The sequence below is a fragment of the Bombyx mandarina genome, chromosome 16 (assembly GCF_030267445.1).
Source record: "Bombyx mandarina strain Sakado chromosome 16, ASM3026744v2".
Classification (NCBI taxonomy): Eukaryota; Metazoa; Arthropoda; class Insecta; order Lepidoptera; family Bombycidae; genus Bombyx; species Bombyx mandarina.
The window spans coordinates 28,681-42,317 of NC_143222.1; the positions used below are offsets into that span (position 1 = coordinate 28,681).

General features: G+C 34.8%; 1 protein-coding gene across 3 annotated transcripts in view; it reads left to right on the plus strand.

Annotated features, from left to right (window-relative positions):
• Positions 1–354: 354 nt before the first annotated feature.
• The window catches only part of coro (protein coronin), a 39,095-nt gene continuing 25,812 nt past the window's right edge, over positions 355–13,637 (plus strand). For 2 of the 3 annotated variants that reach the window (XM_028172590.2, XM_028172599.2), the window contains exons 1-2: positions 1,316–1,668; positions 1,804–2,001. In XM_028172590.2, coding sequence (XP_028028391.1) covers positions 1,804–2,001 — 198 coding nt within the window. In that variant the 5' untranslated portion in view covers positions 1,316–1,668. Of the gene's footprint in view, positions 728–790; positions 956–1,315; positions 1,669–1,803; positions 2,002–13,637 lie in introns of those variants that run through there. The other variant, XM_089733566.1, reaches the window with a different exon arrangement.

Below are 13,637 nucleotides of genomic sequence, written 5' to 3' on the forward strand. Positions count from 1 at the left end.
GCTGAGTTGCTGATGATCATAAGCGATGCTTACCACTCATCATCAAGTAGGTTGTAAGCTCGTCTACCTTATTCTTCTTCTTCATCGCTTTCTTCATTGCTGAAGGTCGTGTCCCTGAAACTTGACCGTGGCCTGTCTCGTGAGCTGTTTCCATCTCGTCAGTCTTTCTTATAAATACAATATAAAAATTATAAAGAATTTTTGTTAGCCAGACATTATTGACCTCCTTAAGGCAAATAATGTGATCTCAGAACAAAACAACCAAAACTCACGACAAACTTAGTTTACCGGAGTCCAAAAACATCAAAACGTAATAGGACCACTTAACTGGAAACCTTTAAACTGGATCATTTCATTGCCTATCTATCACATTCGATCTAAGTCAAAATTCTTTTCATCTTAATTCATTATAAAAAATAATTGCTGGACAGATCTTAAAAAATTGGCCAAAAAGTTTTATAATAACTAGTTGCGAAGTTAACCATAAAATCATAATAAAACACTAAATATTTTTATTGCGTAAACATAAAAAAAGAAATTATTTCATCTACCCTCAATCTAACAACGAAATCTTTAACCGTGTAATTTTCTTGATAGTTTAGATATTTAGTAGTAAATATTTTGCTATTGAGTCAAGTATAATTCTTAAATAAACTGAAATAGCAACATTTGTTTAAAATTTTCACGGCAACGAAATACGTTCATCAGAATAATGGAAGTAGATGCAGTAAGTAAGAAATGTATTATTATCCAGAAAGTTGACAATATCAGTGATGATCAAACTTTTCAGGAAAATATTAAAAGACATAATAGTTTCACAAGCCCAAACAGGAGAGCGCCTATATCGAAGAGAGCAGGACGTGAACGATGTCATAGCTATCATGCCCCAACAATTAAGAATCCTAAAAGCTCTGTACCTACTAAAAGTAAAGAAAATTGCTTAGAAGTGCCCAGGGTGAGTTTTTGATAGTTCGTATCTATTTAAATCTTTGGTAGTGTTAAAAAGGTAAGGTAGAATAGTATTTTCTAAAATTTGACTATATGACCGTTAAATATGGCTGCAATACCGAAAAAAAATTACAGTAGAGTACTCAAAATCTATTAACTAAGTAGCGTCTCATTCGCCAGCAAATTTTCTTTTATCTAATTTATCTATCTTGTTTGATAATGCTGATAGATAAAAAAAAATGATTTATTTACAAATAATACCCTTCAATACTAACTAAAACTGCATTTGAACGCACTCAATAAATCCTTTGCTTCAATAATCAAACTACGTTTCTAAGGGAGACTTTGACAAATTTGACAAAAACTTGACAGTGGAAGATGCGTTCAAAATAGCTAGAAAATATTTTCGTTATTTTACTTAAATTAACGTATAATTACATTTAATAAATTCATATCTATCTCGAATATTTTAAAATACATTTTTTTATATTTTTTATAACTTTTAATCGCGTTCTAATCACTTTACATACAGTATTCATAGAATAAATGTATCCACTGCAGGCATTACCAAATATGGAGTTTGCTCGTTTTCCCAACCGTCCTCCCTTCGATCCTTAGTAGCTCTCAGTTTTTATTTTCTATTAATTAATTGTGTTACATTCAAATGTTTTCATTGCATTTTCTAGTGTTACAATTTTAATTTCCTTCTTTTAAACAAACGTGAGTTCCTTTTATATTTCAGTTCGTGTCATAATTTAGGTCATAGTGCCCATATAGGTTATGTTAAAAGTGAAAATTTGATTCGAATAGTTATTTTGAGTTGTTATTATTTTGAAGTCGTATTTCGCGTTGCAGATGTCTTTTAGGGTGGTCCGCAGTTCGAAGTTCCGTCACGTATATGGCCAGGCGTTGAAACGCGAACAATGTTATGATAACATAAGAGTATCAAAAAGTTCATGGGACTCAACGTTTTGTGCGGTTAACCCTAAGTTCTTAGCCATAATCGTCGAGTCAGCCGGCGGAGGTGCCTTCATAGTACTGCCTCATAACAAGGTAAGTCGTGAAAGCGAATTTCTTCAGATATTAATATTAATTTTAGTAATCTATCTGTTTAACTTTAACTACATTTTACTGAACTACATATTAATAGTTTCAGTATCATAAATATCAATGTGGCTTTATGGCTACCTACTTATTAATATATATAATTTTATAAGTGTAAAATGTATGTAATTTTCCGACTGTAATCGTGTATAAAACTCAATTAAAACAATAATAGCATTGACAGTTTAAAAAAGTAGTAAGGGATAATTTTTTCATTCACACTGAATTCCCTTTATCATGAATATCATTGAAACTGAGACAGGCCAAGTATATTTATTGTTAACCATGTATTGGCAAGACTATATAGAAGAAATCAATTGTGAAAAAAAAAATGGTTGTAAGGGAATCATTTTAATAGCAAAAAAAGAATACAAACTAGTCAGAAGACCTAACACTGCATAAATCTTTACCAATCTGCCAATTCAAATTTAAATTCCAAAAACAGCTTGAAGGTGGCTGACCTATATCCTTCTACATAACAAGAAATTGACATCAGTTTTTTTGCAATAGTTCATTGCATGTTTGATGATTTCTTTAATATCATTTCAGGAATTATATGCATTTCCATGTGTTATTTTCAGTAACACTATCATTCTCCCTATATTGTCTCTACAAGAAGCTATGTGTGCTAAACAAAAGTCTAGTATATTTGTACCGTGTAGTATATTCATCACAGTATCGAAACTAACCAAATAATACATTATTTACATATATACACAGAATAATATAAAAGAAAGGCATTTTACAAAGTCTTTCCTCACCACATTGACAATCCAAGTGTCGTTGTTTAATACTTTGAGACATGTAAAATTCCTTAAAATTTTGTTCATGTAATTAAGTTTTTTATAATTTTTTTGTTATGATAGATACCTTCATTACCCACAAATTTAGCATATTTATGGATTTGATCCCAGTGAATGAATACCAGGTATTCCCAGACAGGATAATCTAAAAATAAAAGTTTGAACATTGTCTTCTTTTTACAACGGAGTGCAAGTAAAGATCAGTACCTCATTCAATTTAGCTATAGTAAAGAATACAGTATTTTAAATTTTGCATTGAAACTATCAACAATACATCTATCTAGAGTGTTTAATGGATCAACAGATTTCTCAGCGTTCAAAAAAAATTTATAATGGATATATTTAACAGCCAATGATACTCATAGATAACATAATTTTTAATATTAATAACTACTCTATTGCATCTTGTTACTAAGATAATTTTGTGTTAAGTTCGAGATTTTTATTCCTTGTGTTTTTATTTATTTGATTTATAAGAATGCTTGCTTCATTAACTCCAGAATACTTATAGCTTTTAGTGTCTTTTGCTATGGTCTTAGAGTTACATGTTTTATTGGGCTTAAGTTTTGTTGAGTAGGTCTTTAGTTGAGCACTCGTGGACTTCCTTTTTAATGGCTTAGATGGGTGAACAAGCACATGGCCAACCTGGTGTTAAGTGGTCACCAAGGCTCATAGACATGAATAGTGTAAATGCCACCACATACCCTTATATTTTGATTGCTTTAAGGGACTAACAGTCAGGGCTATAAAAATGCACAGTAACTTTATTGAAATAATTAATATTGTTAATATATTTTGTTTCTTACTTCTTACATTAATAAGCACAGTGTAAATATAAAAAAAAATTACCTCTAATAATACTAATTTGTTTCCATCCCTTATCACTGGAATGCATTGAGTCAGTAACTTGCATTATCTATACAAATTTTAGGTTTGACATACCAGTGTTTTTGATAACAAATCCAATTTAAAGTGTCTATTTATTTAAATTGATAACGCTGTCATAATTCATAATATTTTTACTATTTTACATATTAATTTCCCTCTCATATGTTTTGTAAATTTGAGTGGATTGACATGTTTACTTAATTTTATTTATCCGTTTTGTAGATTGCATAGAATTTTACTACTGATTGATAGTAAAAAGTTAATTTATTAGAACATATACGAGTACAACAACAAGTCGCCGTGGCCCAAAGGTTAAGGCGTCCGGTGCATTTGTATCTAACGATGCACCGGTGTTCGAATCCCGCAGGCGGGTACCAATTTTTCTAATGAAATACGTACTTAACAAATGTTCACGATTGACTTCCACAGTGAAGGAATAACATCGTGTAGTAAAAATCAAATCCGCAAAATTATAATTTGCGTAATCACTGGTGGTAGGACCTCTTGCGGGTCCACCCACCTAAGCAATAAAAAAAAATGTACAGTTGATTTGATTAATAATCAATGAAGTAGGAAACCTATGGAAATGAAACGTCAACCAAAATTTCGTGCCACTGTGACGTCATCTGGCCACAAAACATGGCGGCTTTAGTGCTGTACAAAAGATTTCAATGTTATCAGGTTTTATCGATAAACGTTCTTGGCTCATTTTATTTTAAATATTGTTGAGTATTATTTATTTGTAGAATTTATACTTTAATGGGAAGTAAGTAGGTATATTGTTATGTGCAAATATGATATGATTTAGATGGGTGAAATCTAAGACAAGTTCGTCCTTCGAATTTGCCAAGTAAACGATATGATGATTTTTAAAAGTTGCTACACTGATTTTATAAAGTTGTCGTTTGTCGCAAAAGACAAAGATATGGCGTAGTTCAAAGCTATCAGCCCATTTCTAGCATGCTAAATGTTATCGTGTTTTGAGTACGTGTTTTTCTTAGACTATTACAATCTATTTTAATTGTTTTGCTGACTCTAAAGTCCGTAACATACTACCGCAGCGCACCCCAAGGAAGATGCGCCGCACCATTTGAATCACTTTCGCTTGAGAGTGATTCAAATTTTAAATTTATCAAGGGACCGCGTGAAAAAAAAAACACCTACAGAACATTTATTCATTAATTACAAACGTCATTCCTTGTGACTTCCTCTCTAAAATCACTTAATTATTAAATATTTAACAAATTTACAATAGTGTTTTACTCACTGCGGAATAAAACTATTTTATTTAAATAGTTCCGAAGAGATTTTGTCGCTAGCCTTTTTCCTGAAATATCTAAACAGAATGTCTAAATATGTTTTGATGACATATTTTAAAGTGGTATTTATGATTAGTGTCATGATCAATAGATTCCGACCGAAAAATGGATTTTTCGGATGAGGGCTCCATAATGAATTTAAATACATATAGATAATATTTTTAGGGCATCGACTTTCTTGAGATCCTATAAAATACGTTTTAATTATTATTTTTGTATGTTTTAAGCATGATAAATTATGAAATTTTATATAATCAATCATATTAAATCGATATCAAAGTCAATAAATAATGTACAACCCAAAACAGACGGCCGAACTGACGTGACAATGACATTTGGCGCGCTAAACATGGCGGATTTTCGGCCTCATTAGACGGAGACGGAGATATTTACGTATATTCATGTTTCATTTTATGTACGCACTGAAATACTGTTATATTGTTTTCCTGCGAGTTAAAGTGCTGAGTAGGAACGAGATAGATATATGTTTATGTATGTGCCTTCAAAATGGGTGCTATTTATATAAGCAATTGTACGTATAGAACAATATGTCGTGTCCCTACTATATAGGTCTATGTTAATAATACACTGTGGTTACGTTATAAAATATTTTTATAATCGAAGGAAATGTCATAATTACGGAGGATGTTTTGTTATCACTGGCCCTAACTGATTGTACGTGTTGTGACCGTAGCTACCATAGTAATTATGCATTCCACTTTGAAGGATAGGAGATCCGATATGAGTTTGATTACACATATATAGGAATAGAGCTCGCCATTAATGAAATATTACTGTTGTATTAATTTTTTTGTGAGCTTTAAAACCCTTATTCTTAAAAACACGAAAAAAACGTGGTTTATCAGTAAGACAATGGAAGTTATGTGACTATATAACATTGTGTTACCGATACGGTGTCACAATACGAGCGAACAATGAATACTGTTGAGGTCATATTACAAAAACAATTATTCCAAGTAATATCTCATTGATAAACTTGATGGTAGTTTTTCAAATTCGTTGTCTGTCTGATGCTTTGAACGTGTTTCGTTCGTTCGTAATCAGCAGAGCTTCGTGATTTATTGGGTAAATTATGAAACAAATCGCCTAAGTAATCGGTGATAAAGTATCTTCTCACCCCACAAAGCTATTTGGCAAAGGATAATATTAACGAAGTATTGGCTAAATTATAAAACCAATCGCCTAAATAATCGGTGGTAAAGGATCTTCTCACCCCACAGAGCTATTTGGCATAGGATACTATTAACGAAGTATTGGCTAAATTATGAAACCAATCGCCTAAATAATCGGTGATAAAGGATCTTCTCACCCCACAGAGCTATTTGGCATAGGATACTATTAACGAAGTATTGGCTAAATTATGAAACCAATCGCCTAAATAATCGGTGATAAAGGATCTTCTCACCCCACAGAGCTATTTGGCATAGGATACTATTAACGAAGTATTGGCTAAATTATGAAACCAATCGCCTAAATAATCGGTGATAAAGGATCTTCTCACCCCACAGAGCTATTTGGCATAGGATACTATTAACGAAGTATTGGCTAAATTATGAAACCAATCGCCTAAATAATCGGTGATAAAGGATCTTCTCACCCCACAGAGCTATTTGGCATAGGATACTATTAACCAATTATTGGCTAAATTATAAAACCAATCGCCTAAATAATCGGTGGTAAAGGATCTTCTCACCCCACAGAGCTATTTGGCATAGGATACTATTAACGAAGTATTGGCTAAATTATGAAACCAATCGCCTAAATAATCGGTGATAAAGGATCTTCTCACCCCACAGAGCTATTTGGCATAGGATACTATTAACGAAGTATTGGCTAAATTATGAAACCAATCGCCTAAATAATCGGTGATAAAGGATCTTCTCACCCCACAGAGCTATTTGGCATAGGATACTATTAACCAATTATTGGCTAAATTATGAAACCAACCGCCTAAATAATCGGTGGTAAAGGATCTTCTCACCCCACAGAGCTATTTGGCATAGGATACTATTAACGAAGTATTGGCTAAATTATGAAACCAATCGCCTAAATAATCGGTGATAAAGGATCTTCTCACCCCACAGAGCTATTTGGCATAGGATACTATTAACCAATTATTGGCTAAATTATGAAACCAACCGCCTAAATAATCGGTGGTAAAGGATCTTCACAGCCCACAGAGCTATTTGGCAAAGGATAATATTAACTAAGTATTGGCTAAATTATGAAACCAATCACCTAAGTAATCGTTGGTAAAGAATGTCACTCCACAGAGCTATTTGGCAAAGTATACTACTAACTATATTTTCCATAGTCAAGCGTTTCGATAAAATTTCCAGAGTCACTGTTATACCCCTTTATGAGTCCCTTTTTAGGGCCTTTACTCTAAGGTTTGTGACTGGTACTTCATTCTGATATCTAAGGGCTAATTTTGTTTGACATCAAAGCCCATCCAAAGCAGTAAAAATATCCAGTAAAAAATTACAAATAACTGGTAAAAAAACAGTTCGAGTTCTAACTTTAGGTACTTTCTACTACAACTGAAACTTCGACCATTGTGCTTAGTGCGAGTTTTTTAACGTTCTCGACAGCGTAAAAGTTAGCTCATACTTCCATGGAATGGGATCGTTTGCGTACGTTTGCCGCTAGGGGCGCTGTTCCAACTGCGTACAAAATTGGGCTAACTTTTACGCTATCGAGAACGTTAAAAAACTCGCACTAAGCACACTCTTGTCTGAAAGTGGGTGGCGGCACTCAACACGTCATGATCTATATGGACTTCGGGAATCACCACACCAAGTAGTAGCCCGTGAGTTCGGCTGCTGGTCTAGAGGAAGATAGTGTTATTCTGTGAAGAAGTTGAAGAAGAAGTGTGTGTTATTAAGAAATTTATTCGTTCTCCCCATTATACAGTTTTTTGCGCGAAATCAATAAAATATTTAAACATCCTCATGGGTATCTATATACATATCGTCATTGTCAAACCAAAATCTGCTATGTGCACTTAGAGATTTTTACTTTTTGACTTTAACAGTTTTGTTTTATACGGTAGATAGGGCTGTGATATGTCTATAGCTTTAATATTTATATATAGCTTTCATTTGATATAGTTCTTAAAATTCACTTTCATATAAAATTTTATATGAAAATGTTTTTACTCGTTAATTCAAAATAGACTTTTTGCACATAGTAGATTTTGGTTTGACAGCGACGATATATAAATTACTAGCTGCACCCGTCCGCTTCGCTGGGCATTTAAAATTCACATTATTATTTCCTCACCCCCACTAAGATTCTCGTCATTAACGTCCCCGCAACTGGTGTAGGGAGTCCAACACTCATATAAATATTACCCTATCCATTAAGTACATGTATTTTCTACATGGGTACTAAGTTTCAAGTCCATCGGATGCATGGTTCAGTAGTTATAACGGAACATCCGTAAAAACCACTGTAGATTTATATATTAGTATAGATTAAAAGGTGAAGCAAAATTTTCCCACACTTATAGAGAATATAGAGGAGTGCAGAATGCTAATATTTTTTGTAAATAATGTATTAAAAATATGTACATTAAATCAACAAAAAAAACATTACACACACTACCATGTCAAATCAAATCAAATAAAAAAAATTTTATTTAACATAAATGAAAGTACATACTTGTTGAACGTCAAAAGAACTACCGCCAATTCACAAGAACTAGCCTCCGTCCTGAGAAGAATTGGCAAGAAACTCAGCGGGCATGTATTTTTTTTTTATTAATATTTATTTGACACAACGCGCTTATTATTGTCAAATTGAGAATAGATTAATATTTTTTGTCTATAGTATCTAGCCTTGGCGAAACCTGTGATTATAGAAGTATACTTTTTGACAATAGAACTATAATAATGTTCAAACTTATAATTTAAATTAATTAGGGTAAAATTTCGACCTTGGACGACCACTAGTATGTGTAATGTTGCATGTAAAAAGTATGCCAAATACATTTTGATAATTCACGACGCGTATTTTATAATTATCACCGCATAAATGTCAAGATACATAATTCAGTGTGCAGCGTGTGACGCGACATAAATCTCGTTACGTCTTTACGAGGTTTGATGTGGTTTTTTTAATATTTAACGTTTTATGAATGAAAGTATTCTGAATATAACGAAGAAATAGCACTAATCTGACTGATTTTAGTTAAAAAGTCTAAACACAGAGCCTCGCGCAGATTCTAGTACCCTCCGCTGAGTTTTTCACCGGATCTCAGTGGGTCACGATTACGATCCGGTGGTAGATTCTGCGTAGCTCTGCTCTTGGTCGGGCTAGTGTCAGCAAATTCTCTCAGGTTGAGGTAGCTGAAATAGCCCCTTATTAGGCTACCAGCGAATAGGTAGGGCAAAAATAAATAACGAATCCAAAGACACGTACTAGAAAGTTTATACATTTCCTCAAAGTCGTGGTTACTGGTGGTAGGACCTCTTGTGAGACCGCACGGGTAGGTACCACCGCCCTGCCTATTTCTGCCGTGAAGCAGTAATGCGTTACGGTTTGAAGGGTAGGGCAGCCGTTGTAACTATACTGAGATCTTAGAACTTATATCTCAAGGTGGGTGGCGCATTTGCGTTGTAGAACCACCTAACGCTAGGTGGTCTATGAGCTCGTCCACCCATCTAAGCAATAAAAAAAAAGTTATATGTTGTAGGTGCTCTATGAACCCTATAACAGCTGATCCTTTTCTACCTATTCAACAATTTTCTCTCTTCATCATCAGTACATAGTCTAAAACAAAGTCGCTTTCTCTGTCCCTATATCTGTCTGCCCCTATGTATGCTTAAATCTTTAAAATTACGCAACGGATTTTGATGCGTTTTTTTTTAATAGATAGAGTGATTGAAGAGGAAGGTTTATATGTATAATAATATCCATTAAATAGTGGAGAAATCAATAAATTTATTATTGTATTAATACAGTTTCCGAAGCGAAGCGAGGGCGGGTCGCTAGTAATTAATAAACGCGTCTCAGAAATCGACGCTTGTTGGCTCTCATTCTAGATGCTACGGTTGCATATAATTTTAAATTATTTTCCTATATTGTACTAAGTGTTATAAAATAAGTAATATTTAAAAAAAAAAGAGACAGAGAGAGACTTATAACAAAGCGTACGTAACTTGAAGTGATAGCCCGAGGTGGCTTTTTTTTTTCCTACCTATGCTGATAGCCTTGAGAGGCTATTTCAGCTCGCCCTAACGTTTATAGGTGAGCTCACGGGGCTCAAACCTGACTACGATGCTAACACGAACCCTAGCAAGAGTCGTGCCTCGCAGAATCTACCACCGGATCGGAAACGCGACCCACTGAAAAGATCCGGCGAGAAACTCAGTGGGCTGTGTCTGAGAGTTCGAGGTGGCTAATAGAAAGACTGAAAATTTGTTTAATAATTTTAACGTCAATTTCTACGACATTTAACACACAGAGCCGAAGGTTTATATTTTAAGGTCAATGTGTCAAGTTTGCCGAAACCGGTATAACGTCTATAAACATGGAGTAAAATTAACTCATTCCACATTAAGATGTATGAAACGTTACAGAAAATAGAATCCAAAGATGTGTGCGTGCGTGCCCCGTGGGCGTTGCCGTTGGAACATATTCACCAATATTAATAACAAGAAGGATTTATTTATGTATTATGGTTTTGTTCTATATTAATCAAGGTTTTTTATTTATTGCTTAGATGTGTGGACGAGCTCACAGCCCACCTGGCGTTAAGTGGTTACTGGAACCCATAGACATCTACAACGTGAATGCGCCATCCACCTTGAGATATAAGTTCTAAGGTCTCAGTATAGTTACAACGGCTGCCCCACCCTTCAAACCGAAACGCATTACTGCTTCACGGCAGAATTAGGCGGGGCAGTGGTACCTACCCGTGCGGACTCACAAGTGGTCCTACCACCAGTACCAGGTATTAAAAAAAAGATTTTTAGTTCGATCCAGATCCAAAAACGTGCTGATAATTATTTTTGATGTTTTACAATAGGCTAAATTGGCTTAAATTAAATGATTAATATTTATAATTTGAGGGGTGAATGGCTTTTTATTTTTAAATAGCTGACCCGGCAGACTTCGTAGTGCCTCAATCGATAAATAACAGACCTAAACGTTTGTATAAAATAAACTTAAAACAAACAAAAGGAATCCGCCCGATGGGGGACACATCAAAGGACAAACAAAATTGTTATTTTTATTTAATTCCGAGCATTTTCATTTTTATCTACCTTTTAAACCTTCCCTGGACATCCACAAATAATTCAATACCAAAATTAGCCAAATCGGTCCAGCCGTTCTCGAGTTTTAGCGAGACAAACGAACAGCAATTCATTTTTATATATATAGTTTTGCTTCAATGTGTGGACGAGCTCACAGCCCACCTGGTGTTAAGTGGTTACTGGATCCCATAGACATCTACAACGTGAATGCGCCACACACCTTGAGATATAAGTTCTAAGGTCTCGGTATAGTTACAACGGCTGCCCCACCCTTCAAACCGAAACGCCTTACTGCTTCACGGCAGAAATAGGCAGGGTGGTGGTAACCTACCCGTGCGGACTCACAAGAGGCCCCGTCACCGGTAATTACGCAAATTACAATTTTGCGGGTTTGATTTTTACTACACGATGTTATTCCTTCACCGTGGAAGTCAATCGTGAACATTTGTCAAGTACGTATTTTATGACGTAAATGTTATGATATGTTTATGTTATCCAAATTTTAAACTTTTAATGGCTCTGCTGTAGATTTGCAAAAATGTCGCCTAAACCAAATAACCTTTCAACCCTCGATATGTATTTGTACAGGCAATAATAACTACTTTTGAAGTCGTCGTGGCCTAACGGATAAGACGTCCGGTGCATTCGTGTTGAAGCGATGCACCGGTGTTCGAATCCCGCATGCGGGTACCAATTTTTCTAAGAAATACGTACTCAACAAATGTTCACGATTGACTTCCACGGTGAAGGAATAACATCGTGTAATAAAAATGAAACCCGCAAAATTATAATTTGCGTAATTACTGGTGGTAGGACCTCTTGTGAGTCCACACGGGTAGGTACCACCGCCCCGCCTATTTCTGCCGTGAAGCAGTAATGCGTTTCCGTTTGAAGGGTGGGGCAGCCGTTGTGACTATACTGAGACCTTAGAACTATATCTCAAGGTGCGTGGCGCATTTACGTTGTAGATGTCTATGGGCTCCAGTAACCACTTAACATCAGGTTGGCTGTGAGCTCGTCCACACAGCTAAGCAATAAAAAAAAAAAAACATCGCTTCACGTTATACTAGATGTGGCTTTGATATAAAAATACTTCCCTATTTGAAACGGATTTTGTTTTGACTTGTTTTTATTTTCTTTTTTTCGAGTGGAACCTTAATAATAATAATAATAATAATAAAGCCTTTGTATTTCCAGTAAATGTACAAGTCTAAGTGATTTGTTGACATTGACAAGATTTTTAACGATTGGACTCAAAGGGCGCGTTCGTCTGTCAACCAAACAGCTAACCAAAAAAAACCGAGATGTTTACCTCAAATCAAGTGTAAAGAAAACATGAATAGTCTTTAAATCGATACGCACCAATACGTCATATATATGTTAGAGGAGGTCTGAGAGTGGCACTTGTGACAGAGAAGTTGAGAAGTGCGCGTTTGAGATGGTATGGACATGTAATGAGACGAAATGAAAATGAGATTGGTAAGAGAGTTTTAACTATGAATGTGGAAGGATATAGAGGAAGAGGTAGACCTAAGAAGAAACGACGATATGTGTAAGAGGGGAGTGAGCGAAGAAATGGTATATGAAAGAGGAGTATGGAAGGAGAAAACATGTTGCGCCGACCCCAAGTGGCTGGGAGAAGGGCAGGAGAATGATGATGATGACGTCGTGAAAGGGTAATCGTAAATCCATAAAATACTTCAATTATTTTTTTCATTAACGAGAACAGAATTTTCATACACCATAAATCAAATAGCCAAGATCAGCATTAAGGCGTTACTATAAATGGAACAGCCAAAGTTAAGTTGTCTTAAAATAGAACGGATTAATGAAAAATTGAACCGGTAATTTGGCATCTAAATTGGCCGCAATTCAATTTTGGAACGCTAATAAAAATGTTCGATAACTGCCAATAGTGACTAATTAAGAAAACTTGCATCTCTATGACTAATAATAGGCCCGTGTAATTATAGGTTGTACAGTGAATAATAATATAAAAATAGCTAATTATAAGTAAGATTGTGTCCGTGATGAAGGAATAGGAGTTTGGAGGATATAATAGGTGGTTATCTATAGTGGTATGTATTGTCCTACAGGAACCTTATCGGAGCGATTAATAAAAACAATAAATATATTGACACGTTTATTCGTGTCAGCAACCGCGGTGGATCGCTGCACGTTAACCACTAATTAACATATATAGCTTATTACTGTTACGCGCTGGGGTTCAGAATAAATAAATGTTCCACCAAAGTACAACTTAAACTGTATTTATCACTTAGAACACTTAAAAC